General features: G+C 37.0%; 1 protein-coding gene across 4 annotated transcripts in view; it reads left to right on the plus strand.

Annotated features, from left to right (window-relative positions):
* Positions 1-27,371, plus strand: part of NUBPL (NUBP iron-sulfur cluster assembly factor, mitochondrial) — a 227,801-nt gene that overhangs the window by 40,932 nt on the left and 159,498 nt on the right. For all 4 annotated transcript variants that reach the window (XM_063090625.1, XM_063090627.1, XM_063090628.1 and 1 more), the window contains one exon: positions 2,724-2,814. In XM_063090625.1, coding sequence (XP_062946695.1) covers positions 2,724-2,814 — 91 coding nt within the window. The remainder of the gene's footprint in view (positions 1-2,723; positions 2,815-27,371) is intronic.

Here is a 27,371-nt window from a genome sequence, read left to right on the forward strand (position 1 = left end):
GGGTGTTTTAGGATGATATGTTTTTAGAGATTCTGATTTGTCCATAGAACTGGCTGTAGAGGCCTAGTTTATCTGGGGTCTTAATGTAGTATTACTGATTAATTTTCCTGTATCATTTCCTTCCTCCCTTCTTCCCTCCCTTTGCCTTTCTCTCCCTTCCTCTTTCCTCTCTTTCTCTGGATCTTCAAACTTTCCTTCTCTCCATTAGCTTTTTTTTTTTTTTTAAAGATGACCGGTAAGGGGGTCTTAACCCTTGACTTGGTGTTGTCAGCACCACGCTCACCCAGTGAGCTAACCGGTCATCACTGTATAGGGATCCGAACCCATGGCCTTGCTGTTATCAGCACCACACTCTGCCAAGTGAGCCACGGGCTGGCCCTCTGTTTGCTTTTTGATATATGCAAGCGGTGGGACTAAATTTAGGTCAGTTGGAAACTACTCCTAGAGAGAGTATGCGCAGAACCTAAAATGTAGAAGATTCTCAGTTATTGTTAGTTCCATTCTCTAGGAAGCAGAGGAACTCTATAATCTTGTAATCTCCTTTTCATCATGAAAGTATCAAATAACAATCACATATTTTTAGGTGATAATGGGTATTGGAAGCCATTACGTATATGTAAAATCCACTCCTACAACAACAAATGTTAGGGCAGATCTTCAGTTTTTTTTGGCGGGGGGAACCGTGGTGCCAAGGGTGCATCTTTAGGCAGACGTGGTTCTCTTCTAGAAGGCAGGATAGATGATAGATACTCCCTAAAATTTTGAAGGAAACTTGAAAATCTAGTAATGATGAAGTTGAGCCTAGCAGTCTTGTAGTGGTTAGAACACTTAGTTATGTTCTTGTTTCATGAAAAAATAAACTTGCAAGGCTAAATTATTTTATTTGACAGGTATTGTTAGAAGATTAAGTTTGAAACTTGGGAGCTAATCTTTTCAAGTTATTGTAAAATCAACATTGATATAAATGAGAGAACAAGGAAAAAGAATCTTAAAATTTTTTTGTTTTTATTTATTTTGTTTTATTTTGTGGTAGTTTTTAGTTCTTGTAGGTGTCACAAAAGATACAGAAAAGCTAGGATGATAGTTACATCTTTAACAGACCCTTAGTTAATAATGGTAACAACCAGCCACATTTCTAAAGGTTTTAGGCCCCCTCATTTGAGAATCTTGTTATCCATAGTAAATTTAATTCTATTTTAATTCAACTAAGTTCTTTTGTCTGTGGTTTACAAAAAGGGCTAAATGGGTCAAAATTTCTCATTGAATGTTTTCACCTTCTTAAAGCTAATACTTCAATGCATTAAATCTAAATTTTGTATACCACCATTCTATTAAAAGTAAAGTATGCTTCCTGTTTTCTCATTTATTTTACAGTAAGCTGAAATTTTGGTAGAGGCAGATATCAAGCCCATTTTTTTCTTTGAAGGCACTGAGTTACATAGGGATATTAAATGGTTTTCTTAGAACTGTAATTTGATTTAGTATAAAGTTAGGAACATAAATGTTGAATTTATTTTATGTGTTTATAGGAACCAGAAAGCAGGTTTAAAAAGTAATTTTGTATCTGAAACTAGGTAGATGAGGGATTATTTCAGTTTTTAAAAAATTTTTGTTGAGAGGTTAAGTGTTTTATCTTGCCTAGGATATGGGGAGAGTGGTAGGAGAGTTGTAAGATTTGGTGAATTATGACTCTAGGATGTATAGTTAATATTAGCATTCAGTTTACTTGTAGACGAGAAAAACCAATAAGAGTTTGACTTCATCTATTAAAGGAGAGAGAGGAGAGGGGGAGAAGAACAAAAAAAGAGACATATTGGGCCAGCCCGTGGCTCACTTGGGAGAGTGTGGTGCTGATAACACCAAGGCCATGGGTTCGGATCCCTATATAGGTATGGCTGGTTGGCTCACTTGGGGGAGCGTGCTGCTGACAACACCAAGTCAAGGGTTAAGATCCCCTTACCGGTCATCTTAAAAAAAAAGGTGGGGGGTCGTATTTGGGAATAGTGAATTTTGTTTTCCTTTTCTTGGCTAAGCTGCTGATTAAGTAGCAGCTAGCAACGAGGCTGGTGAAGATGTTCTATTCTTTGGTAGCTGGATGGATCATCAAATAAAACAGTTTTAGTTGTTTATAAATCCTCCAGGAGACACTGGGTGTTTAGCTGTGACTTGCATGTAAGACTTTGTCTCTGTATTATGTCTGTCAGTGTCCTTGTTAGCATTTCCATCTCATTTATGCCAGATCTGCATCACAATTTCTCACTTGTTTATTGTGGTCATATTTCCACAATCTTTTTTCATTTTGCATTGTTTGATGTGTTAGATGCGCTTTCCAAAAAATTAATGCTCCATCTTCCTGGTATTTTGTTTGCCATTGTAAGTCATTATTTTAACATTGTTTGCATGTCATTTGTTAGTTCTCAGAATCGCATTCAGAGCAAAAAGTTCTTGGTGTATTTGAGGCTACGTATATGGGAGACCTGAGCATATGTAAAGCACATGAGTGGATTTCTCTAGTTAGTTATCCAGAAGATATTAGTAAATCAATAAAAAGTACTTACCTTAAGTAATTTTTGCTGTTTTATTTACTGTTGCTTTGAAAGTTTAGGATATGATTTTGGGATATTTAGTGAATGTTGTTTTCTGTAGTCAAATTGCTGTTGCTATGTGCTTTATCTTTGACGAAGAGTGGGAATAATCTTATGGTAAATTCTGTTTTCTTACAGTCAAAGGCCATTGGTTTGTTAGATGTAGATGTGTATGGCCCTTCAATTCCAAAGATGATGAATCTGAAAGGAAATCCAGAATTATCACAAAGTAAGTAAAGAAGAGATAAATATTATCATAGTAGTTGCACTTTTATTTAGTACCTACTGTATGTTAGACATTGTGCCAAGTACCATGTGTACTTTATACACAGTGTAGTGTAGTGATTCAGAAATCAGATCGGGTGTCAGACTGTCTGGGTTTGAATCTCAGTTCTGTGTGGTTTTGAGTAAATTGTTTAAATTCCAGTTAATGGGGGGGTGCCTTTGCCCCCTATTTGTAAAATAGGATTACATTTGCTGTGAGGATTAATATAAGTGTAATGCATTTAGCACAGTTCCTGGCACATAGTAAGTGATTAGAAATGTTGGCTCATCTGCATTTTCTCTTTACATTAAATGCATAGATGTTTGGGAATATTTGAATAGAAAATATTTTTGTATTAGTTGAAAATAATTTTCTCTAATCAATTTTTGTCAGATTTGTCTTAAAGTGTTTTAAAAAACCCCAAAACATTAATTTCACTCCCTTCTACCATCAATAGGAAGAAGTGATTTTAAAAAAATTTTTAAAATTTTTATTAAATCAAAATTGATTATACATATATTGGGGGTTCAGCATTGACATATGTTGATTAAATCAATATTACTAGCATATAAATTGTTACAAATCATACTTATTCTTTATGCCTCTTGTCCAATCTCACCCCATTTCCCCTCACCCTTCCCCCCTCTAATTACCCGAGATTTCTTTTCTCCTCCTGAAAGAATAATGGTTACTCTGCTGATTTGTTGCCTAGATGATCTGTCCAATGCTGAGAGGTATGATCAGGTCCCCCAATATTATTGTAGAGCAGATGCTTCTTCTGTCACTCTGGAATGGGCATTGTGGAGAGAAACATCCTCTTCTTTATCTCTGCTGGTGACTCTCCTTGTGTCAATGCACTCCAATGGCTGGCAGACCATCTGCATGGTGGTTGTGGCATCTGGCTGCTTTCACGGCAGCCATGGTTATTGTGGTGGCTGTGGTGGGCCACCCACATGGAGGTGATGTTTTTGGCATGCTCCTTGGCACAGGCAGTGTGCCTGGTTGAGGGAGGGGAGTCCAGTCCCCAGATCCATGCCTCGGGTCCCGGGCGGCCCCCAAGGTGCTGGCGTGGTATGCCTATTTGTGGGAGGATGGTATGGTCCTCTTCTCCATGCCTCAGATCCCCAGGTGGGCCCTGAGGCACTGGTGCGGTGTGCTAGGTTGTGGGAAGGGGGTCCAGTCCTTGGCTCCAAGCCTCAGGTCCCTGGGTGACTCCCCAGGGTCCCTGGGCAGCCCCCCAGGTGCTGGCACAGTGTGCCTGGTTGTGGGAGGTGGATCTGGTACCTGGCTCCATGCCTCATGTCCCAAGGTGGACCTGAGGTGCTGGCGGTGTCTCTGAACCAGAACTAATTCTTTTGTCCTTTGCTTTCTTCTAAAGTGGGGGAACTTCCTGTTGGGACCAGTACTTGAGCTTTGTGGTTTAGCTAAATTGCTGTTTTGCTGCTCCTTCCCTAAGGAAGGCTTTTTGTGCACCGCAGGTTATAATGGTTGATTTTATTTGTACTTCAGGCTCTCCAGAGACTTGGTGCATCAGGGTTGTGTAGAAACTCTGATCTGGGCCCAAGTCTTTTCATCAAACTGCACCCCGTGCAATTCTGTATTCCTGACCAGTCTCCTCTGAGTGGTCCTTTGCTGATTGGGGTTCAGATCAGCTGTCCTTGCTGTGCCCCAATGTTCCCCCGGTGGGCATGTCTCTCCCATTTCCTGTGCTCCAAACACTTCCTGTGGGATGGGGTGTGCACCAGTCCCTTACCATGACTCACTGGCCTCTGAGTGGCTCCATTTTTTTCAGTTCTTGTGGCTCCTCACTCCTGTGTGGGTCCACGGGAACCTTATTAGTGGTCTTGCTGGCCTGGGGGCCCTCTTCTGCCCTTCTGCCTCCAAGCAACTCCATCTGAAGGGCACAGCTGCCGCTTTTGCCGGCTCCTGCTCCATGTACTCAGCAGTTCCAGTCTTAAAGCGGCTGTGGCACGAAATGCTCAGAGCAGTTTTTTCTCTCATCATGGCTTTTCCCACCTACATGAACTCTGTAGATCTCTCGTCCTCTTCCCCTGAGCTCCAGTGTGGTTGTTGTTGCTTTTTTATATAGTTGTAAATTGGTTGATTTCTGGGAGAGAGTGACTCTGGGGACTGTCTATTCTGCCATCTTGACTGGAAGTCAGAAGTAATTTTTTTGAATAAGTCTTTAGTATTTACTGCTCTTGTTACATTTTCTTGTAAAGCTATCTAATATAAAGCTTTAAGAACAAGGAAATGCTATGATCAAAAAATGAAGAATTGGAAGAACTGGTAATTTCTCTTGAAAAATGGTTTTAAGTGAAACTGGTTTATTAAAATTGATTTCTAATTATAGGAGTATAAAAGTAAATAATTTTTTTATGTTTCTTATTGGGTTTTTTACTTTCCATGGGTCTAGGACAAAATGACTTTATTTGCTGATGGATATTTATTGAATTATCTATGTAGGTGATAGAAGTATTATTTTTTGTTGCCATTAAAAGTTAATTAGGCATTGTTTGCTATTTAAGTTGCTTTTGTTTGTGGTTTAGTTGCTGGAGTCAGTTATAATGTTGAGTTCTGGATAATTCTTTATGATACAGTGTTCTCCCTACCGTTTTGAAGAAAACTTGAAGATCTAGTGATATTAAAATTGACCCTGGCAGTTTTATATTGCAGGCACTTATGTAGTTTTCTTGTTTGATGAAAATGTAAACTTAAAAAGCTGTCATTCTATTTTCTTTGTTTTTGTCATTTTAATGGAATACGTACTCAGTTTACAAATACATGACATGAGCCAAGATGTCAAACTTTCACAGAGAAAGAATAATGAATTTGTGTACTTAAATGATAGGTTCATTATGTCTGTCTCTTGATTAAAGTAATGTGAAAACTGGTGCGTGCGGCACATGAATGATGGCAAACTCGAGCCCTCAGTTTCAGTCTTTTCTTAAGTAGTCTCTTCAGTCTCTGCCAACATAAATACTTGAAGTGAACTTTAATTTCTTTCTTCTTGTTTTACTGAAGCTGTAATTTAAAATTTGATGTTTGCAAATTGACTGCCATTAGATAGGCTTTCTGGTAAAGATGAGATACTGAAAATCTTGGAAAGCCTGAAAAAAACCACTTTTTTTTATGTGTTGACAAGCCGATCTGAAGTCTCCCAAGAAATAAACTGAATGATTAAGGCATTCATTTAAAAGAATGTGGATTCTTAAAAACCCAACTTATAAATTGTTTTTTGAATCTTAGAAAAACCTGCCACCATTATACTAATTGGCATCATTTTGACATTTCTACATTTTATCATGTTAATTTATCCTTTTGTACTCTCTATTACAGAAAACACAGTGCAATATAAAATTATCTAATTAACAATAAAGAAATACTATAAAAGACTTGTTTTCAGCAATTCAGGTTTTGGGAGATGGTCCAGTGAACTGAATCCCAACTTTATAGGCTTTCCTCCATTCTTGGACTAAGCTGGACAATGATGGGGGCATTGGGACCTCAGGATTGCCTCTTTCTCTTCAATAGTTAAACAGATGTATGGTAATATAGTTTTCGTCAATTTGTTCATTTTAAAACTCCATGTTAGAGTTGGCAGATCATACATTTGTCCACATTGTTTTCATATCTTTTTTCTTTTAGGGGGAATTATAAAAAAAACCATACTTTTTGCAGTTGTGACATTATAGCCTTGATTATCAAGAAAAATTTTATATTCGATTTTAGAAAAATGAATTCAGTAATTGAAGAAAAATTTAAGGTAGTTTCCAAGTTTCTTAGGCTGAGAATGTTCCTATCTGCTTAAAATGATAAGTGTTTTTCTATGTTATCATGCAAAATTATGGTAATGGGAGTCTAGCCAGTTTGTAGAAGGGTATTATACAAAAACATCAACAAGTTGACATTGTAATAACTGCAAATGGCCAGTTGCTTTGGAAACCTAATGGAATCTGGAATAAAATCTATGTATAGTTGGAGAAATTAGTATCTAAGCACTCTAAGCAGGAATATAATTTTTTTTTAAAAGACCAAATACCAGGTATTTTTCTCCATTTTAACTTTCCAAGTAACATAATACTCAAATTTCATATTTTAGGTATCCAAATTATAGTTCTAGAAATTATTGCCTAGAAGGTTCTCAATTGAAATGGCAAATAAATGTGTTGCTACATTTCACAAATGTGATATTCTTTTTTTGTAACTATGCTGATGGTTCTCAATAAGCTTTCTAAAGTGACTGTTATTGGTAGAAATATCTGCTTTCTTTCATAGTTTTGTGATGATAAATCACTTTCAGAATAGTTGTGAATTTATTCCTATTTAGTTTTACTCAAGACTGTCTTTTAGTGTACTGATTAATAAAGTAGGACATTTTTTAAAATCTGTGGAGAGAGGTTATGAAATGGAAATGGCAAGTATTTTATTGAGGTTGATACAGTATTTATTAATGACTAAAGGTGAGACTGTTTTGAGTAGGATCCACTTGTCTTTTCTATGGTTGTGGGGTAGTAATTTTGTACTCATGTTACAGTTTTCTTCTCTGTCTTATGGTATTAAGCTTTTTTCAAGTTTAGGAATGAGTGTGTGAGTTTATGAGAGAGAAACTGTGGAAATGCAAATCAAAACCACATTGAGATACCATCTCACCCCAGTTAGGATGGCTAATATCCGAAAGACTGTGAACGATAAATTCTGGTGAGGTTGCGGAGAAAAAGGAACTCTCATACATTGTTGGTGGGACTGCAAAATGGTGCAGCCTCTATGGAAAATGGTATGGAGGTTCCTCAAACAATTGCAGATAGATCTACCATATGACCCAGCTATCCCACTGCTGGGAATATACCCAGAGGAATGGAAATCACCAAGTGGAAGGTATACCTGTTCTCTAATGTTCATAGCACCACTCTTTACAATAGCTAAGAGATGGAACCAGCCCAAATGTCCATCATCAGATGAGTGGATACGGAAAATGTGGTACATCTACACAATGGAATACTACTCAGCTATAAAAAAGAATGAAATACTGCCATTTGCAACAACATGGATGGACCTAGAAAGAATTATATTAAGTGAAACAAGTCAGGCAGAGAAAGAGAAATATCACATGTTCTCACTTATTTGTGGGAGCTAAAAATAAATAAATAAATACACACAAAAAACCGGGTCGGGGGGGGGGGGGGGAAGAAGACATAACAATCACAATTCCTTGAAATTGATACGACAAGCAAACAGAAAGGAGATTGTTGGGAGGGAGCGGGGAGAGAGAGGAGGGAGGGAGGTTTCGGTAATGGGCCACAATAATCAACCACATTGTATTTTGACAAAATAAACTAAAATAAAATATATTAAAAAAAAAAATCAGCTTGAGCAAATAACATCTTATAATAGCTTCCATCTTTGGTAAAAACTACAAGGAAGGAACTAAGATTTCTTAAAGATAATTCAAGAGTATAGAGAATGAGAATGACCTTCAGTTATTCCTGAAGTCACCACCTTGCTTCCTTCTAGGGAAGAGATTTAGGGGTGTTGCTGAAATTGTTGACATGCATGGTCACATTCTGACCCAGCAGATGGAGCTTCCAAAGCTTCTTTTGGTTTGATTTATGATTTGCATCTTTTGGTCACTGTCTGTAGACTCTTGGATTTGATCTCATGCTAGATTTCCTCTGATTATCTTTGGGGAAAGTTCTGGAATGTATTACATAATCACAGTGTTACAGAAATAACTTTTTCCTTGCTTTCCTGGATTCTGTTTTATCTCCTCTTTTATACCTAGAATATAAAGATGAGATGATATTCTAATTGTAATGGGGGGTTAAAGGAATCTTAAAAAATTGTTTTGCTCAGACATTAGGCACTTTTACTTCTGAAAGATCTGAGATGAGGTCTATGTTCTTTGAAGAGCCCTCATTCTGGTTTACCAAAATGAAAGTCCATCCATCTCTCTACTTGGCTTGTAGTTTCTTGTATAATTCATTGAGAAGGCCTGAACTAAATACCTGCCTACTGTGGGAAAACCCGTTTCCTTTTTCCTCTGACATTCTTGAGCTGAAGAGGAGCCAACCCCGTTTTGGAGTTTTATTCGCTTTGCTGCGAGTCATCTTAGCTGGGGGTTACAGCAAATAAAGTCGGTGAAGAATGATTTGTTCAAGCACAGAACAACTCAATGTATTTTAGTAGCTACTATCTGTTTGACTGTTTATTTTGGTTTCCTTCATATGATGGCAGCAAATAGGGTTAATCAGATGTATCTGAATATATGTCAAACAGGTCGTACATCTTTGTGTTTATGATTAGCATGGCCACAAGAGAAGATTGGTGTTCTCCTATGCTTCTTTCACATTTTGCATCATATCAGAGGGTTATCCTTGAGGTGTATAGAGTAGTAGTACAGTACATTTGTGATGTTCCCTATTTGTTAAGGCTGTTTGTACTTTACATTTCTCTTTTCCAGTCTAGTCCCAGGTTTAGAAAACACTCCAACTTTTTTCCTTCTTATTTTTTAAACTTTTAATCATTTTTGTTTCTCAAAATCTCAAAATTATTACCAAATTTTCAGAATCTTAGATGAGAAAAACAAAAATGAGCAAATTGAAGGTAGGAGTGGGGGTGATCCATTTTCCTTCTTGACTCTTGCTCTTGATTTTATGTATGTGGTATGCATCCATGCAGGGTACTGGATGAAATGGGATCTTAACAATGTAGGGTTTCTTCAGTAGTATCAGTGGTATTGACCTAATGAATCAATCTGTTCTTTAAAAGGGCAATCATTACAGAACTGAGAGAAAATAGAATAGTGATGTTTCATCTGGAGACTTAGTAAGTTTAGCTATTAGCCTCTAATTTTCAGTTTGGAAACTTCACTGGCCTCCTAGTTGTTATAACTTGTAGCCTTAAATTATATTATCTTTTTTCATCTAATGAAAAGTGAGAGAATTAAAAATCCTAAATGTTATTGTTACCAGTATTACCATTTATAACATTATTCATATTACTAAGCCCCACATGATCTAGTTCTGGCTTCTGCCTACTTCTAGAGCTTCCATTCTGACAAACTTACCATGTTGCTCAGGAGCACCAGTCACAGTGACCTCTGTTTCTCTAACATGCCAACCTCTTGGCTGTTTGAGGACCTTCACATATTTTATTCCTCTGCCTGGAATGCCTTTCACCTCTAATGTCCTCAGCCTCTCTCCCCCCAACCCCCTCACCCAGATAATTTGTACTCAACAGGTCTCAATTTTAAAGTCTTCTTGCATGAGGACTTTTCTGACTTTTCAGTCTCCTATCACAATTGCAGGGATAGAGTTTTTGTGTTATTAATCTGTTTAATTTTTTTTCCTCTCTCTTACTAGATAATACAATGTTCATAGAATGCAGGTTTTTTTGCTTGGTTTATTTCTCTAATGCTTGGTATATAGTATATGTGCAATAAGTCTTAGTTGAAAAAATGAATAATATAGCAACCCCTGCTAAATTTCATGTATGTTACCCACATAATTAATTTTCTGCTTTCTTATATTAGATAATTTGAAACATTCTTTCATGAATAATAAAAGAAGTTTTAAGGCATTATCTTAGTAGTTAATCTTTGTGGTACATCTGAGTGACTGTCTTGTACTCCTTTCTCCCCTCCATTCTTTAAAAAAAAAAAAGGAAAAAAGAAAAATTCTATATGGTTAGTAATTTGACTTTTGAGAATTGAGTTATATGTAGTAAGATGATTTCTCAGATTGTTTCAATATGTTAGGACAGTGCCAACATTGATTTATATCTTAGCTTTGAAATATTCAGCATTGCTCTGCTTACTGATAAGGGGTAGAGTCTTTTGGAGCCTGAATTTGAGCCATGATAGAAAAGGCAGTGTTCAGAATCGCAGCTCTGGGAATACAAACAACCTGGAAAAAGGAAAAAGGAACTGGTGGGTCAGCATATACCTTCATTCTTTCCTCAGACCGTCCTCATTGCCAAGCTAAAATAGTACATGGACACTAATACAAAGACCTCATTTAAGACTTTTTATTCTGGAGACTGGCATTTGTGATAGGTTAGAAGAACTAATAAATGAGGAAGCAGTGACAGTAAGGTATTGATTTTATTCTGCTGTCTCTGAGGTTTTTCAGTTAAGGAAAAGAAAGCAGAAATAGCAACTTGCAATTAAATGGGCTTTGGGATCTCCCTTGCAGTGTACAAACCACAAACTTTTTTTGAGGTGGTACTGTGTCTTAAGCTGGCTTCCCAGAAAGCAGAATCCTAGGAACCACTGATTTATTGGGGAGTGCAAAACCAGAGTAAAGAAGGAAAGGAGAGAGAGCCAATACAAACAAGCCAGTTTGTTATCAAACTGGCTATCACTAAATGTGACAGATTGCTTGACTGCATAGGACTATATAATCTCCATGTCCTTTATGATAGAACACTAATTAATGGAGAAAAGAGAAAGACTTATCTAATAGTGTCTATCTCCTGCTGATCAAAGGCTCACCTCAGGAGATATTAACTTGCCTGCATTTCCAAACTATGTACGTGTGAGTGCCCTACAGGGCCCTATGATATCAGGTTGTGTCCTGTACTTTGGTGTCGACATAGAAGCTTTTGGCTGGGAGGTTAGAGACACATAATGTATAGGACTGAAGTGAGGTGCTGTCATGTAGCCAGCCCCCTCTGTGCAGTTGGTCAGAGCCCATGCAGAGTTTGTTGCCACAGTGGAGGCTGGAATGAGAGACCAGTGAGGCTAAGAGGGTCTGGAGTGGTGCATGTGGGGCTTCTGACACATGGGGATAGGGATGGGAAGCTGAGCTCTTCTAGAACCCAGGTAGCTGTTTAAGTGAATCCCTCTTATATTGACTGATGCTGGGACACAATGGCAGGGAACCAAGAAGATGCAGGATTCTTTCCAAATTTTGATATTCTGAATTTTTAAGAGAATATAGAATGATTTCCCTAATCTGTTAAACTAATACATCTCAAAATTTCATTTTTCAAGGGATTGCACACCTCAAAGGGACATTTGAATAATATTTAGAAATCCACTTTCAAAGTTTACTTCAATAAGATATATGTAAAATAAAATGGCTTGTATTTGATTTTATTCATTTTATTCTTTCAATTTGATAATTTTTGATTTATAAAATATAAAATTTGGTAGTATCAAAGTCTAAACTTGACTCCTTCATGAATGGGGCTTGGGCTTATGGGAGATATATAATGTGGTCAGTTTTAAGTACAGAAGTGTTGTAGGTTTTGGGACTCTAATACAAGGGCTAAGTTTTAACTGCTGGTCATTTGATCCTTCTGTAAACTGTTTTTTTATTTCAAACAAATGATTGCACAATATGATAGTGTATGTTGTTCATTTAACACCGAAGCCTCTCGATAGCAAGAATATTCTTACTGTCAGATTTGGACAAGAATAGTAACTAAAAATTGAAATACCAGTTTTAGTAATCAGGGGGAGCTGAGTTCAGAGGGCTCTGTTTGGATATATTAGTAGGCACCATAGTATTGGAGGAATATTTAGGGCTTTTTTCTTATGTTTTTCACAGATTCTGGGGCTAAAAAAGGCTGTATATATAGTGTGTGTGTGTATATATATATATATATATTTTAAATTTTGTTGTTTGCAGCTTAACACTGGCTTAAAATAAACATGGTTGCTCTTAAAAAGTTAGCTATATATATTTTAAACCTCGTTTTAAAATTTGCAGTTAGATCAAAAGTGAAATGTTGAAGGAGCCATTATTTTTGTTTATTTAGCAAACATTTATTGAATGTCTTCTATGTAGTTAGTAGGCATGAGAAATAGTTGGTTCTTTGGCTATCAGATCAAATAAGATTCGGTCCCTATACTCATGAACTTACAGTAGACACACTAACCAAGGATTATAAGCACCAGTAAATGCTGTAATAGAAATACTCAAATGAGCATGGATCTTTGTGAATCCAGAGATGTAACTCTAACTTAAACTGGAGCTTTGAGAAGATTTCTTGGAGGAAGTGATTCTTGAGATAAGCTTTGAAAAGTGGATAAGCCAGGAAGGAGTCTGTTGTCAGAGGAGTGGAGGATTGAAAGTGAGGAGAGCAGTCCAGGCAGTGAGAGGTGTTAAAGACTGCAGAATGCAAGTTGTTTGGCATGCTTGAAGTGAAAGTCTTTGTGGATGAGTTGCAATAGTGAGAGCAGGGCCAGAAAGGTCATTGAGGGTCCTGTCATAAATATCTTCTTGCACTTGTTTGAAGAATTGAAGTGTGATTTGAAGGCTATGAGAAGCTATCAGGGATTTTAGGTAGGAGAGTGACACTATCAGTTTTGAGTTCTAGGAGGATCACTTTGGTAGCATTGTGGAAGGAAGGTAATAGGATCAGATGGGAAGTAGGGGCCAGTTTAGATGTTATTATAGTGATCCAGGAGATGTGTAATAAGGCCTGACTTAAGTCTGTGGCTGTAGAAATGGAGAAGAGAGGACCTAATTGAGAGGTACTAAAGTGATTGAATGAATAGGGCTTGGTAATTCATTGAATATGTGTGAGAAAAAGGTCTCTAGGATGGCTCTTGGGTTTCTGGGTTGGAAGACTGTGTAAATAGTTGTATCATTCATTAAGATAGAGGAGATAGGAAATAGGAATAAATTTAAGGAAAACAGTGATGAGTTAAGGTTTAGTTAGATATGTTGAATTTGATGTCTACAGAGAGTTGTTAGTCAGCAAGTGGTTGGGTATGTGTTTAGGAGAGAAGTTTGGGCTAAAGATACAGATTTAGGAGTTAGCATTATATAGGTAATACTTGAAGTTGTTAGTTTAGATCAGTTGTTCTCAACCAGGGGGATCTCCCTCACAGATTTCTGTATAACTACAACAAAAAGAAAATTAGCAGGATATAATGAATTGCTTCTCTTGGTGCGTAGTACTCATTATAATCAGTAGCTGTTTTCATTTTGGCCCAGCTAAATATTTTCTGGGCTTGAGCAGATGAGTCTATTTTCTTAACTGCATATTTGGCTATGTGTATTCTGTGTAATCTATGTAGGTTTATAACTGCTATAAACATCTTACAATACACAAGATATCCCCCCAAAACAAATTATTATCTAGTCCAAAAGTGTTAGTTGTGCCAAGGTTGAGAAACCCTGATTTAGACAAGGTAACCCAAAAGAGTTTTAGAGGGAGTCAACTATAGGACTGAGGATAGAACTTTGGGAAATATCAACCTAAGGTAATCAGAGAAAGACTGAGAAGGGAAGACCAGAGAAGTAGAAAGAAGACAAGGAAAGAACTGCACCCTAGAAGCCAAGGAAGGAGGGAGTTTTGGGAAGAAATGGTCAATATTTTCTGAGTGGTGAAATAAGATTAGAATTGAAAATTATATTTTAGATTTGACAATATGTCCATAATTTCAGTTTATGTTACTACTATTTTAAAGACATCTGAGTACAACTTATATTGTGCTTCTTGCAGAGACATGTCTGACCCTTGGGAAATAAATCATTTGGGAATCATTTATTGATTACTGTGCTATCATGTATTATAGTACAATGCTATGCTATAGGGAAGAAAGATGACTAGGACATAAATTCTATTCTTGAAGAGTTCATGGTCCAGTGGGGGAGATGGAAAACATCAGTGCATTAAGTACCATAGTAAATACGAGGTATGAATGGAGGACCATGAAAACAGAGAGAAACTTACACTCTTTTCTGTGATGTAGATCAGTCAAGCCTGGACCCTAGTAAGGCTTGCAATCATAGTGCACAAAAAGGATAAAAACATGTGGGCATATGTTTAGAAAATAGAATAGTTTGGTCAGGGCCCTCGCCTTGGGTCCCACTGGGCGTGGTTCAGCATCCTTTGTATGCAAATTGTGTGTGTGTGTGGAGTTAGTGTGTGTGTGTGGAGTTAGCGCGTGTGCGCACTAATGTATCTTTTTAGTTTTGTTGCTATTCGTGTGTGCTTGAGAGACAGAGACAGAGAGAGAGAGAGAGAGAGGAGAGAAGTTTTAGTGAAGTAGGCCTTGGGCATCCGCCCCACACAGCCATGCTTTCCAACCTATGGCTCCAGGACCTTTTGGCCAGCATGGTTGTGTAGCTAGACAATTGGCATCATGAACAGGATTAAGAGTGCTACGGTTGGTGCTGTGAGTAGGATTCCAGACATTAGCCCAGGGCCTTAGCCTAGCCAGACAGCATATTTAAAAAATATACATATAATGAAAAGATCATGTTTATCTTTTTAACTTTGATGTTAAACAAAAAACTGACAATAAAACTGTGGGTGATATATTCCATCTGTCATGAACGAAATATTTCTGGTGTATTTTATGTCATTTTATACTACCTCCACCCCAAAATAGCCCTTTACCTTTAGAATGAGCTTGAGCTTGGTCATCTCTGTAACTGTCCTCCTTCCTCTCTACCCACTCCTGTTTCTTTGTCATCCCAGGCAGAGACTGGAAATGACAGTAAGTAACCGAGGGCTGTGGCAATCTGGGGTGTATCTGGAGAATCTGTAAATTTGTTTCACAGTTGGCTTTTCCTCTAACCTATCTCTTTCCTCCAAAGCACACCACACCCATCTACCACCTAATCCCAGGTTTGACCTAGAAGTGGGGAGTAAAACTTTATTTTACAAATTTGTATGTTTCTAGGGTTCATAATTTAGATTATAAATTGAGGTTAGTGACATAAAATATTAGAAATGGAGGTCCCTTTAGAGAGATCATCTAGTCCAGATGTGACTATTACCTGAGGCAATAATTTGCTTGGAGTCATCTAATGGTTAGTGACAGAATCAAAGTTGTCTCCTTGAGAACCACTGATGGAGTTTGGATGTGTTGTCCCCTCCAAAACTCATGTGGAAATTTGATCTCCAATGTGGCAGTGCTGGAAACTGATTGAGTCATGGGAGCGGATCCCTCATGAATGGATTAATGTTCTCCCTAGGGGAGGAGGGATAGTGAGTGAGTTCTTGGTCTATTACTTCCCACGAGACCTGATTATTTAAAGGACCCGGGCACCTCCTCTCTCTCTCTCTCCCTCTCCCTCTCTCCCTCCCTCTCCCCTCCCTCTCTCCCTTTCCTTCCCTCCCTCCCTCTCCCTCCCTCCCTCCCTCTCCCTCCCTCTCTCTCCCTCTCCCTCCCTCTCCCTCCCTCTCCCTCCCTCTCCCTCCCTCTCTCTCCCTCTCTCTCCCTCTCTCCCCCTCTCTCCCTCTCTCCCTTTTTTCCTCTCGCCATGTGATCTGCTTGTACCCACTGGCTGCCTGCCACTTTTCGCCATGAGTAGAAGCAGCCTGAGGCCCATGCCAGATGCAGCTGTCCCAGAATCGTAAGCCAAATACACCTCTATTCTTTATAAATCACCCAGTGTCAGGTATTCTGTTATAGCAACACAAAATGGACTAAAACAACCACCTTTCAAGGATGGTGGTTCACAAACATTGTGAAGGGCCTACGTCAGAATCATCCTCAGTGCTTGTTAAACATAACCAATTTCTAGGCTGACCCCAGAGCCACTAAATCAAAAATCTGATAGGAGCTACTGGTAGCTGTTATATAATTAGTAGATAATTCAGAATTGAGTTACACAATTATAAAAAATGTGTTTAGAACAGTATTTAGCCACCAGTCCGTGTTAGTTTTCATTAGTATTTATCAGTATTATTGTACAATCTAAAATGTGGGTGAGAAAAGGGGATTTAAATTGTTTTTTTTCTTCCTTAATTCCCGCCCCATTCCCCCTTTTTTAAACCTTCCCATAAGGGAAAACAAGTAAGTAAAGTTTAAGAGAAGGCATGTAGAAATAAAGAGTGTTACAGATTGATTTTTACTTGCTCAGGAAAAATTTGAATGCTAGTAAAAAGCCTTTCAAGAAAAAACTGCAGTGCATTTCTGCTTACTCTGCTCATCTTCAACTTTCACTGAGTATTTCATTATAGCATAATAGTCGTATACTGTAGTGGTTCTCAAACTCTTTGGACTCTTGCCTTTTATGCTTTTAAAAATTATCAAGGATCTCAAACAGTTTTTGTTAATGTAGTTTATATTTATTGGTATTTATCATATTAGCAATTAAAACTAAAATAAAAAATATTAATTTATTAAATGTAAACTTATAAACTTGTTAACATGAATAATATTTTAATGAAAAATAACTTTTCTGAAATAAAAATTAATGAGAGGAGTAACATTGTTTTATGTTTTTGTAAATCATTTAATGTCTGGTTTAATAGAAGACTGCAAGATTCTCATATCTACTTTTGCATTTCATCTGTTGCAATATGTTGTTTTGGCTAAAGCATATGAAGGAAATCCAGCCTCAAACAGACATGCAGTTGGAAAAAGGGAAGAATACTTTTAATAGTCTTTTCAAATAAGTGTGGATTTTCTTTTTTGATACTACACCAAATTTGACAAGTGGTGGTTTAAAGATTAGCTTCAATGTGAAACCTGAGACCATAATGGTGAACTTTTCAGTCTATTACATTAAAATCTTTTGGTATATCTTATACTTTGAATTAGATCTTATACTCCTGCATGATTTTGTAACATCATGCACTGGCCATGTAGTAATATTAGTTTATTGATTTATGCTGGTCTTCCAAATGTTAACACATCTTAGAAAGACCATAATAAAACATTGAACTTTCAGACGAAGACAACAGACCTATAGTTACTAGAGGTGGGAAAGGGGGAGGGGAAGGGGGGAGAGGGAGTAACTGAGTAAGGGACACAAAAAGTAATTGTGATTTGTAATGATGAACATGCTAATAATATTGATTTGATCATCACATACTGTACACAAATACTGATAGTCAACTCTGTATCCCATAAATATGTATACATAAAGATAATATAGAAAAAAACCCAAATGTTAACATATTTTATTATATAATATTTAAAAATCACATTCGTTAATACCATATTATTACTGATCTCATCTTTGAGATCACTGAAGTAATAGGTTCATTTCACTTTGAATGCCAGATACCCAAGTCTGAAAAGCCATTGTTTGTCTGTTAGTCTGTCTTTCAAGTAAATATGGTACTCTATGAAAAATGCATCTAGTTTGGCTGGCAACTCAAACAGTTGCACAGGTCTTTTTCTCAAGATAGCCATTGTAATTCAGCATGCAGAGGAGGTACTTTACGTTTACTTCCCATTTTGTCACATAGAACATTAAAAAGACCTGTGCTCAAGAGCTGAGATTTAATAAATTAAATAATTTTTACTACTTCATCAGCACATTCTTCAGTGAAACGGACATTTATTTTTACCGTGAATACATGGTGGTGAAAAATATGACTTCCAGTACAGTTTGGTGCTACTGCCTTGATTTATGCTAAGGTGCCAGCAGTTTTTACCTACCGTTGCTCTTGGATCATCAGTGAAAAAGGTCAGCCCAATGAAAAGCCAAATAATATCATCTTTTTTCCAAATAATATCTTAGTATTATTGTAAAAATAGTTTTACCCTCTTGGATCATCTGAAAGGTTCTTGGGGATCTCCAGAGGCCATACTTGCAGAACTGTTTAATGGAAAGGTCTGCAACCAAAAGAAAGAAGTCTTGGTTTGTAGTTTAGTATTGCTTGTTATAGATTTCAGGAAGTTATTGACCTCATTTTTGTTTCTTCTTCCTTTATTAAAGTGATGTGGAAGTGAGTGCTTAATGAAGATGATAGAATTAAATTAGACCTTAATAAAAATGAGGAAATGATAGATGCCAAGGTGCAAAGAGAACATGTCATACTTCTCAATTAATTGTTTCTCTTCGCAAACAAATATCTGTTTCTAATTTCTGTCTTCCTGTCATTCTGTGGTTCAGTACACAATTTTTCTGGTAGTTCTTTCTTTGAACCACTCTGAAGCCTATGATTTGTGCTGTTATTAAGACAGTGTAGGTGTGGTGGAAAGATGTTGGGCTTGGGTATCAGACTGACCAATACCCCAATTCTCAGGGCACATTCCAAAGGCAGTATGAAAATTAAGTGAAATAATACATTTAAAGGTTCTCAATAAATATTAAATGCCTTTTCCCATTACTACAAGTAATGAACAGCAACAGAGAGTGCATTAATTTAGATGATAGTGTGTTTTGATGAAATTTATGTTAGACTGGGAGACCAAAAGACCAAAAGATCAAAAGAGAGGCAATAGGTTTAGTGGTTACCGTGAGCTTTAGAATCAGAGAATCGCTGTCAAATCCTGATTTTCACCTGTATTATTACCATTATGTTTACTTTTGGGAAGTTGACTTAAACTTGTCAAGCTTTAATTTATTTATATAATAAATGGGAATGGTTTGGGGAAGATAGCAGGGTCCCCCCCAAATATTTGTTTCCTCTGTAATCAAATTATGATTTTGTTCAGTCCCGTGGGGGATTTTGATTAGACTAGGCTGATTAATGAATGTTGTTACAGTACTTGGTGACCTAGTCTTTGGTCTAAGAATGGACATTTCTTTTTGCTGACATTTATAGTTCATGAATATCTTGAGGTCCATCTCTATACCTCTTTCAAAGCCTAAAATATTTGCTATCTGGCCCTTTATCGAAAAAGTTTGCCAGTTTCTGTCACATGCAATTAAATGACCTGGAATCCATTTGAATCTTTTGAGGCTTACTTTTAAGCTTTGTTTGGGTGGGTCCAGAGCGGCCTTTAGTCGAGGGTTAATTTATCCCTCTATGAAGGCAATACCTTTCTGAGACTTTTCCTATTTAGCTGATGGGAACATAAACCATTCCCAGTTGTGTGTGATCTCTGGGACAGCTTACACTCTTCAGTGATTCTTTCCCCAGTCTTGGGTAGTTTCTCCTCACTCGTGCGAAAAGCTCAACAGGTTTCCTCTGCAGTTCTGGGGAGTTCTTGTTCTGTGTAGCTCCCTCCTCTCTGGTATTCTGTCCCATAAATTCTAGCTGCCTTGGCTTCTCTTAATTCTTATTTTCTTTTCTCAACTCAGCAAGGTTACTGGGCTGTGTTTGGATTCCCCCTCGCTGTGCTGTAGCCTGGAAGCTGCCTGTAAGGCCATAAACTGGGGTGGTCATAGGGCTCACCTCATTTGTTTCTCTTTTTTCAGGGATTATAGTCCTCCTGCCCATTGTCCTATGTCTGAGTACATAGTTTTACATGTTTTGTTCAGTTTTCTAGTTTTTTGAAGTGTGTGTGTGTGTGTGTGTGTGTGTGTGTGTGTTTGTGTGTGTAGGGGGGTTTAGGGTGCAAATCGTGTTCCTGTCACTCTTTTATGACCAGAAGCAAAGTTCTAGTCTTCGCTTTTACTTCTTCTTTTACCCCCCGTATACTCTCTAGGACACTAAGAAGTCAGATGACTTCATTACCTTTATAATCACCTTGTATTAGTCTGGGTTCTCCAGAGAAATAGAACCAGTAGGAGACACACACACACACACACACACACACACGCACGCACGCACGCACGCACGCACGCACGCACGCATGCAAGCTGGAGACCCAGGAGAGTCAATAGTGTACTTTGTAGTCTGATTTGAAGGCCTGAGAATCAGGAGGGCCTGTGGTGTAAGTTCTATTCTGTTTCTGTGTCCAAAGGCAGAAAACTGATGTCCTAGAAAGACAGGCAGAGAGAGTGAATTCTCCCTTACTCCACCTGTTTGTTTTATTCAGGACTTCAGCGGATTAGATGAAGCCTACCAACATTGGGGAGGCCAGTTTGCTTTACTTAGTCTACCAATTCAAATGTTAACCTCATCTGGAAACACCTTCACAGACATATCCAGAATGTTTAACCAGATATCTGGATACTCCATGGCCCAGTCAAGTTGACACACAAACTTAGCTATCATACCGCTTCATTTTCTAGACTGGCCCTTCATCTAATTTGTGTAATCATGAATCATGATAATGCTAAATACATTCATTACTTGTGGTCCCATTTCCTCAGATTATCTCTGAGTTTCTAGTGTAATCGCAATCGCATTTTGAGTATCAGTTTCCTGGGGCCACTTTTCAACCAAAACACATAGTACATTGAGAATAATTTGAGAGGGACTGTTTACTAAGATGTGGAAGAAGTGTAGGGAAACCACAAGAGATAGCATAGTAACTGGTGAGTAGCAGTGAAGCAGTTACTACCCCTAGGCCTGAAGAGGTGAGGGGAGGGAGCATATCCAGACTTGGAAGGAGATAGATAGTCCTGTAGAGATATCTGCCTTGGGAGGAACAGCAACAATTGGTGGAGGACGCAGAAAGCCAGAGGCCACCCTACGGAGAGGAAGCCGGGAAATTAAATGTTCTGACCTCCCTCTCCTTCCTTTTTCTGATGTCCTGCTTTTGAGGCTGTCCATTCAGGAACCACTGGGACAGAGGACAAGGTGAACTGGAGGGGCAGCTGGCAGATATTCAGCAAAGACAGAGGGCTATGTTGTAGTAGCTGCCTGACCCCTTTCCTTCAGAAACAGATGTTTCAATACACAAACCTAAGATTTGAAATGAGAAATGAAAGGAAATCCAACTTACAGATTGTCATTTTCTTGCCCTTCTTAAGTAGTCTTCTATGTATGCCCTGAAGCAGAGAGAAATAATGTTAGTTTATCCAGAATCAAGTAAACTCATCAGCAGGTTGCTGTTATTTTATGGATAAGGAGAGTAATGTAAAAAAATTAATAAAGTTTGCCCGGGGTAGTAGTAGGACAGTATCTAGGTACTCCACAATCTGCAATGTATTTTAAGAAAATTATCCAGAAGAAAAGAGAAGAAAATATTCATGTATTTCAAAGTGGTTTATTCAAATCTGAAGCATAGTAGTGGCAATTATTTATATGTAAGCTGAATGCCTCTTCTACTTTTAACTTATTAATAGACATGAATAAGCAATTTCAGGTTTAATTCAGTCTTTCTATAAGTCATTAAGAACAAGCTTGGTGTAAGTGAGGCATTCCTTGTTAAAAACAGAGACTTCAATCTTTTAATGAGTGTTATTTGGTAATTATCAACAAATTTGGAACATTAGGGAAAGGTGCTGCTGCTTTGCATCTTTGGCTGTATGTGAAACTCTGGTTGTGGAAGCTCAATCCTGTCTTTTGGTGCATAGTGCATGGCTTTTGGCCTATCTCTGTGTAGCAGTAGCTCTAAGCCACCTCCACCTCTTGCAACTGTGAACTGAGAAAGGTTGCATGGTGCAGTGGTGCTGTTACCACATATTATAACCACAAAGTTATTCTAAAAATAAAGTATTCTAAAAATAAAAGGCTTATTTAATTTTTTATTTCACAAACATATTTGAGCATTTTAAGAACCCTGAGTAGCAGTCATAGTTTCTTAACATTTTAGAGATGGGAGAGATCTTTACAAGTTTATTTTACTGATGAGATTTAGATACAGTTACATTGTTTATTACTGAAGTGCCAACATAAGAACTCAGATCTGCGGATTACTGTCAGTGTTCTTATTATGCTTTGCTGCTCCTCCTTGTAGGTATACAGACTTATGAAATTATAGAACCCACAAGTGCATGGTAAGTGTTGGTCTGGCTTCTGCCTAAACAGTGGTAGTGAGGGAGATTTTGCTGTCTCATGGCAGCTGTCTTTATTAACTGGTTCTTTCTTATTTTGAACAAAAAATTGCTTCCTTATAACTTTCACATGTTCGGTCCTCATGAGAACCACCTAGTCTATTTTTCCTTTGATAACCTCTGGAATATTTGTTCACTATGATCATGGCCTTAAGTTATCTTTCAGTTAAATATCTTCAGGTCTTCAGCTTTTTCTCATATAATGCAGTTTTCAGTACACTTACCATTCTGGTTGTCTTCCTGGCCATGGGTCACTTTGTCAGTATGCCACTTAAATAGGGTTGCCCAGATTTGAGCATTATTTCTGGGCACATTCTGAAGGGATGTAGTGAATGTACTTTTAATCACCCAATTACAAAACGATGAACAATACATTAAAAGAAGAAAAATGACATCATCAGTTCTTTAACTACATTATTTCTTTATGCTTATACTTACTTAACTCCCATAGTTATGAAAGAAAGGAAGGAAGCACCAATTGGGTTAATCTTTTGTTACCTTATTGCTTGTCTCTGATTTTTTTCTCCTAAAATCTGAGTTCCTCAGTTCCAAGGAACAGGCAAACTACAAATCTCTGTGAGTTAATTGAGTTTACACGTTGCAGCTTCATGTAGACATTTCATTTTAAAAAACCCTCACAGTTCTGGCAGTTTGACTATTGTGATACTTATGTTTCCTTTTTGCTACCTAGCTTACTGCTACCCTTTGAAAATGTGCACTGTTTCTTACTTAGCCTTACCAAGATTATCTGATCACCCTTTGAAAAAGATTACCTTTAACCTTTATGGTTAATAAGGCTGTACAAGTAGTCACCCATGAAAATTAAATAATAAATAATGGTAGACAGTTTAAGGTTCTGTTTTATAAACATGGTTTATGTCATACCTAATGGTTGGTTATCATTATGCAAAAGTAACAATAAACTACAAACTCATTTCTCTGTTATATCTTTGTTCTCAATAAAATGAATGTAGCATTGTGGCATTGAGCATGATGAGAGAGACACGGAAAGAAAGCAGAATCCAATTAGTAAAGAGATAAGTTGAATCTGAATATGGTATACAGAATATCATCAATTCAAGGTAGGCGATTAAAAGTTAAGAGGTTGAGTAAAAAATTAAAGGTATGGTTGCCAGAAAAGTCATGAGCTTGAGAAGTCTTAATAGCGTAAGAAGGAACTTCACACGCTTGTCAGGTAGAACTCTCCTGGCAGAAGCCCCTAAGTCCTGTGACCCTGTCTTGACTCACTGACTGATAGTGCACATCCCTACACTATATTTTTGTAAGCATAATACCTTTAGCTATGAAGTAAATCAAATCCATTAGTATTAGCATTTTGTATTGTTTAGGAATAGGTTTTATAATTATTGTGATAATATACTTGAATGTGTGTATTTGTTATTAAAGGTGTTTGAAGATATTAGGAGAAACATGTTAGACAATCTGACATGTTAGCTTTGTGATTTTAATTTGAAATGTTTAATTCAAATTAAACATAGATTATATATTTACTAGGATTATGTTTGGTTGTGAGTGAAAAAAACCCAACACAATAGTAGTTTAAAGAAGATAGTTTATTTTTCTCATACATAAGAGTTTGGAGGCAATTCATTCAGTACTGATAAAACAGTTCTATTCCTCAGGACCACAGGGTTTTTACAGTTCACTGTTACACCATGCCTAGGAAGATTTTAATATGAAATATATAAAATAATTTGGCTAAGTTTCTAAACAGTGTTAGAACATTTAAGATAATTGTATTTATTCCATTTATTAGTTTGACTTACTAAATTTACTAGAGTTGCTTATGTATTTAGAATGATTTTAATTGTTAGGTTTGCAAGGCTACCATGTCACACATTTGAAAGGCTTGAAAGAATCAGATTTATTTGATTTATAAATATAGTTTTAAATGTTTTAGGCAACTTAGTTTAACTAGATTTATTTATTTATTTATTTTTATTTTACTTCTCAAAATACATTGTAGTTGATTTTCATGCCCCTTTACCCATTCCCCCCCCATCATATCTGTTCACTTGACTTAAATAGTTCAAGGAATTTTTGAGGTTATTCTGTCTTCTTCCTCCCCCCCTTTATTTGTTTGTGTGTTTATTTATTTAGCTCCCACAAATAAGTGAGAACATGTGGTATTTCTCTTTCTGTGCCTGACTTGTTTCATTTAATATAATTTTCTCAAAGTCCATCCATGTTGCAAATAGTAGTATGCAATTTCATTCTTTTTTATTGCAGAGTAGTATTCCATTGTGTAGGTATACCACAGTTTCTTTATCCACTCATCAGATGATGGAGATTTGGGTTGGTTCCAGCTCTTGGCTATTGTAAATAGAGCTAGAATAAACATTGGAGTACAGGTATCCCTTCGGCATGATGATTTCCATTCCTCTGGGTATATTCCCAATAGTGGAATCACTGGGTCATATGGTAGATCTATCTGTAATTGTTTGATAGATCAATTGACCATTTTCCATAAAAGCTGCACCATTTTGCAGTCCCACCAACAGTGTATGAGAGTTCCTTTTTCTCTGCAACCTCTCCAGCACTTATCATTCTCAGTCTTTTGGATGTTAGCCATCCTAACTGGAGTGATATGGTATTTCGAAGTAGCCTGATTTGCATTGCCTGGATGCTGAGTGAGGTTAAGTATTTTTTCATGTGTCTGTTGGCTATTCGTATATTCTCCTTTGAGAAATGCCTATTCAGCTCCTTTGCCCATTTTTTAATTGGGTTACTTGTTTTTTGCTGTAAAGTTGTTTGAGTTCTTTGTATATTCTGGATATTAATCCTTTGTCAGATGTATATTTTGCAGATATTTTCCCCACTCTGTTGGTTGTCTTTTTACTCTGTTGATTGTTTCTTTTGCTGTGCAGAAGTTTTTTAGTTTGATATCCCATTTGTTTATTTTTCCTTTAGTTGCCTGTACTTTTTGGGTCCTATTCATGATGTCTGTACCCACTCCTACTTCCTGGAGTGTTTCCCCTATGTTTTCTTTAAGGATTTTTATTGTTTCAGGATGTATATTTAATTCTTTAATCCATTTTGAATTGATTTTGGTATATGGTGAAAGGTATGGGTCTAGTTTCATTCTCCTCCATATGAGTATCCGGTTTTCCCAGCACCACTTATTTTGAAAAGGCCGTCTCTTCCCCAGTATGTAGATGCTGCCTTTGTCAAAGATCATATGGCTGTAGGTGTATGGATTGATTTCTGGGTTCACTACTCTATTCAGTTGATCCATGTGACTATTTTTATGCCAGTACTATGCTGTTTTGGTTATTATAACTTTGTAATATGGTTTAAGGTCAGCTAGTGTTGTGCCTCCAGCTTTATTTTTTTTTGCTCAGGATTGCTTTGGCTATGCATGGTCTTTTGTTGTTCCATATAAATGTCTGGATAGCTTTTTCAACCTCAGAGAAAAATGTCATTAGAATTTTGATGGGTATTGCATTGAATCTGTAGATCACTTTGGGTAATATTGACATTTGCACAATGTTAATTCTTCCAATCCAAGAGCATGGGATATCATTCCATCTTCTTGTGTCCTCTTTAGTTTCTCTTAACAGTGTTTTGTAGTTCTCTTCATAGAGATTTTTTACGTCCTTGTCAGCTTTATTCCTACATATTTTATTTTTTTGGTGGCTATTGTAAATGGATTAGCTTTCTTGATTTCTTTTTCTGCATGTTCACTGTTGGAGTATAGAAATGCTACTGATTTTTGTGTGTTGATTTTGTATCTTGCAACTTTGCTGAAATCATTTATCAACTCTAGGAGTTTTTTTTATAGAGGGTTTAGGCTGTTTAATATATAGGATCATATCATCTGCAAAAAGGGACAGCTTGACTTCATCCTTTCCAATCTGGATGCCCTTTATTTCCCTTTCTTCTCTGATTGCTCTGGCTAGTACTTCCAACACTATGTTGAATAGGAGTGGTGAGAGTGAGCATCCTTGTCTAGTTCCTGTTTTATCCAGGATGATATTGGCAGTGGGCTTATCGTATATGGCTTTAATTATGTTGAGATACTTTCTGTCTATGCCTAACTTGTAGAGAGTCTTTTTCATGAAAGAATGTTGATTTTATCAAATGCTTTTTCAGTTTCTATGAGACAATCATATGGTTTTTGTCTTTGCTTTTATTGATGTGGTGTATCTCATTTATTGATTTGTTTATGTTAAAGCAACCTTGTATCCCTGGGATGAATCCCACTTGATCATGGTGTATAATTTTGTGTATGTGTTGCTGTGTTCTGTTAGCTAGTATTTTATTGAGGATTTTTGCATCTATATTCATCAAGGATATTGGCCTATAGTTTTCTATTTTTGATGCATCTTTGTCTGGTTTTGGTATCAGGGTGATGTTTGCCTTGTAGAATGAGTTTGGGAGAATGGCCGCTGTTTCAGTCTTTTGGAACAGTTTGTAGAGAATTGATATCAGTTCCTCTTTGAAGGTTTGGTAGAACACTGTAGTGAACCCATCTGGTCCTGAGCTTTTCTTTGTTGGGAGCCTTCTGATAACAGCTTCAATCTCCTTTATTGTTTTTGGTCTGTTCAGATTTTCTATATCTTCTTGGCTCAGTTTTGGTAGTTTGTATGCTTCCAGAAATTTATCCATTTCCTCCAGATTTTCAATTTTCTTGGCATATAGTTGTTTATACTAGTCTCTAGTGATTCCTTGTATTTCTGAGGTGTCAGTTGTAATATCACCTTTTTCGTTTCTAATTTTTGTCATTTGGGTCTTCTCACTTATTTTCTTAGTTAATCTTGCTAAAGGTTTGCTGATTTTATTTATCTTTTCAGAAAACCAACATTTTGTTTCATTGATCTTTTGTATCATTTTTCGGGTTTCTATTTCATTTAGTTCTGCTCTGATCTTAATTATTTCTTTCTGTCTACTAACTTTGCATTTGGATTGTTCCTGTTTTTCTAGTTCTTTAAGGTGAAGTGTTAGGTTGTTTATTTGCCATCTTTC

The sequence above is a fragment of the Cynocephalus volans genome, chromosome 3, assembly GCF_027409185.1.
Source record: "Cynocephalus volans isolate mCynVol1 chromosome 3, mCynVol1.pri, whole genome shotgun sequence".
Lineage (NCBI taxonomy): Eukaryota > Metazoa > Chordata > Mammalia > Dermoptera > Cynocephalidae > Cynocephalus > Cynocephalus volans.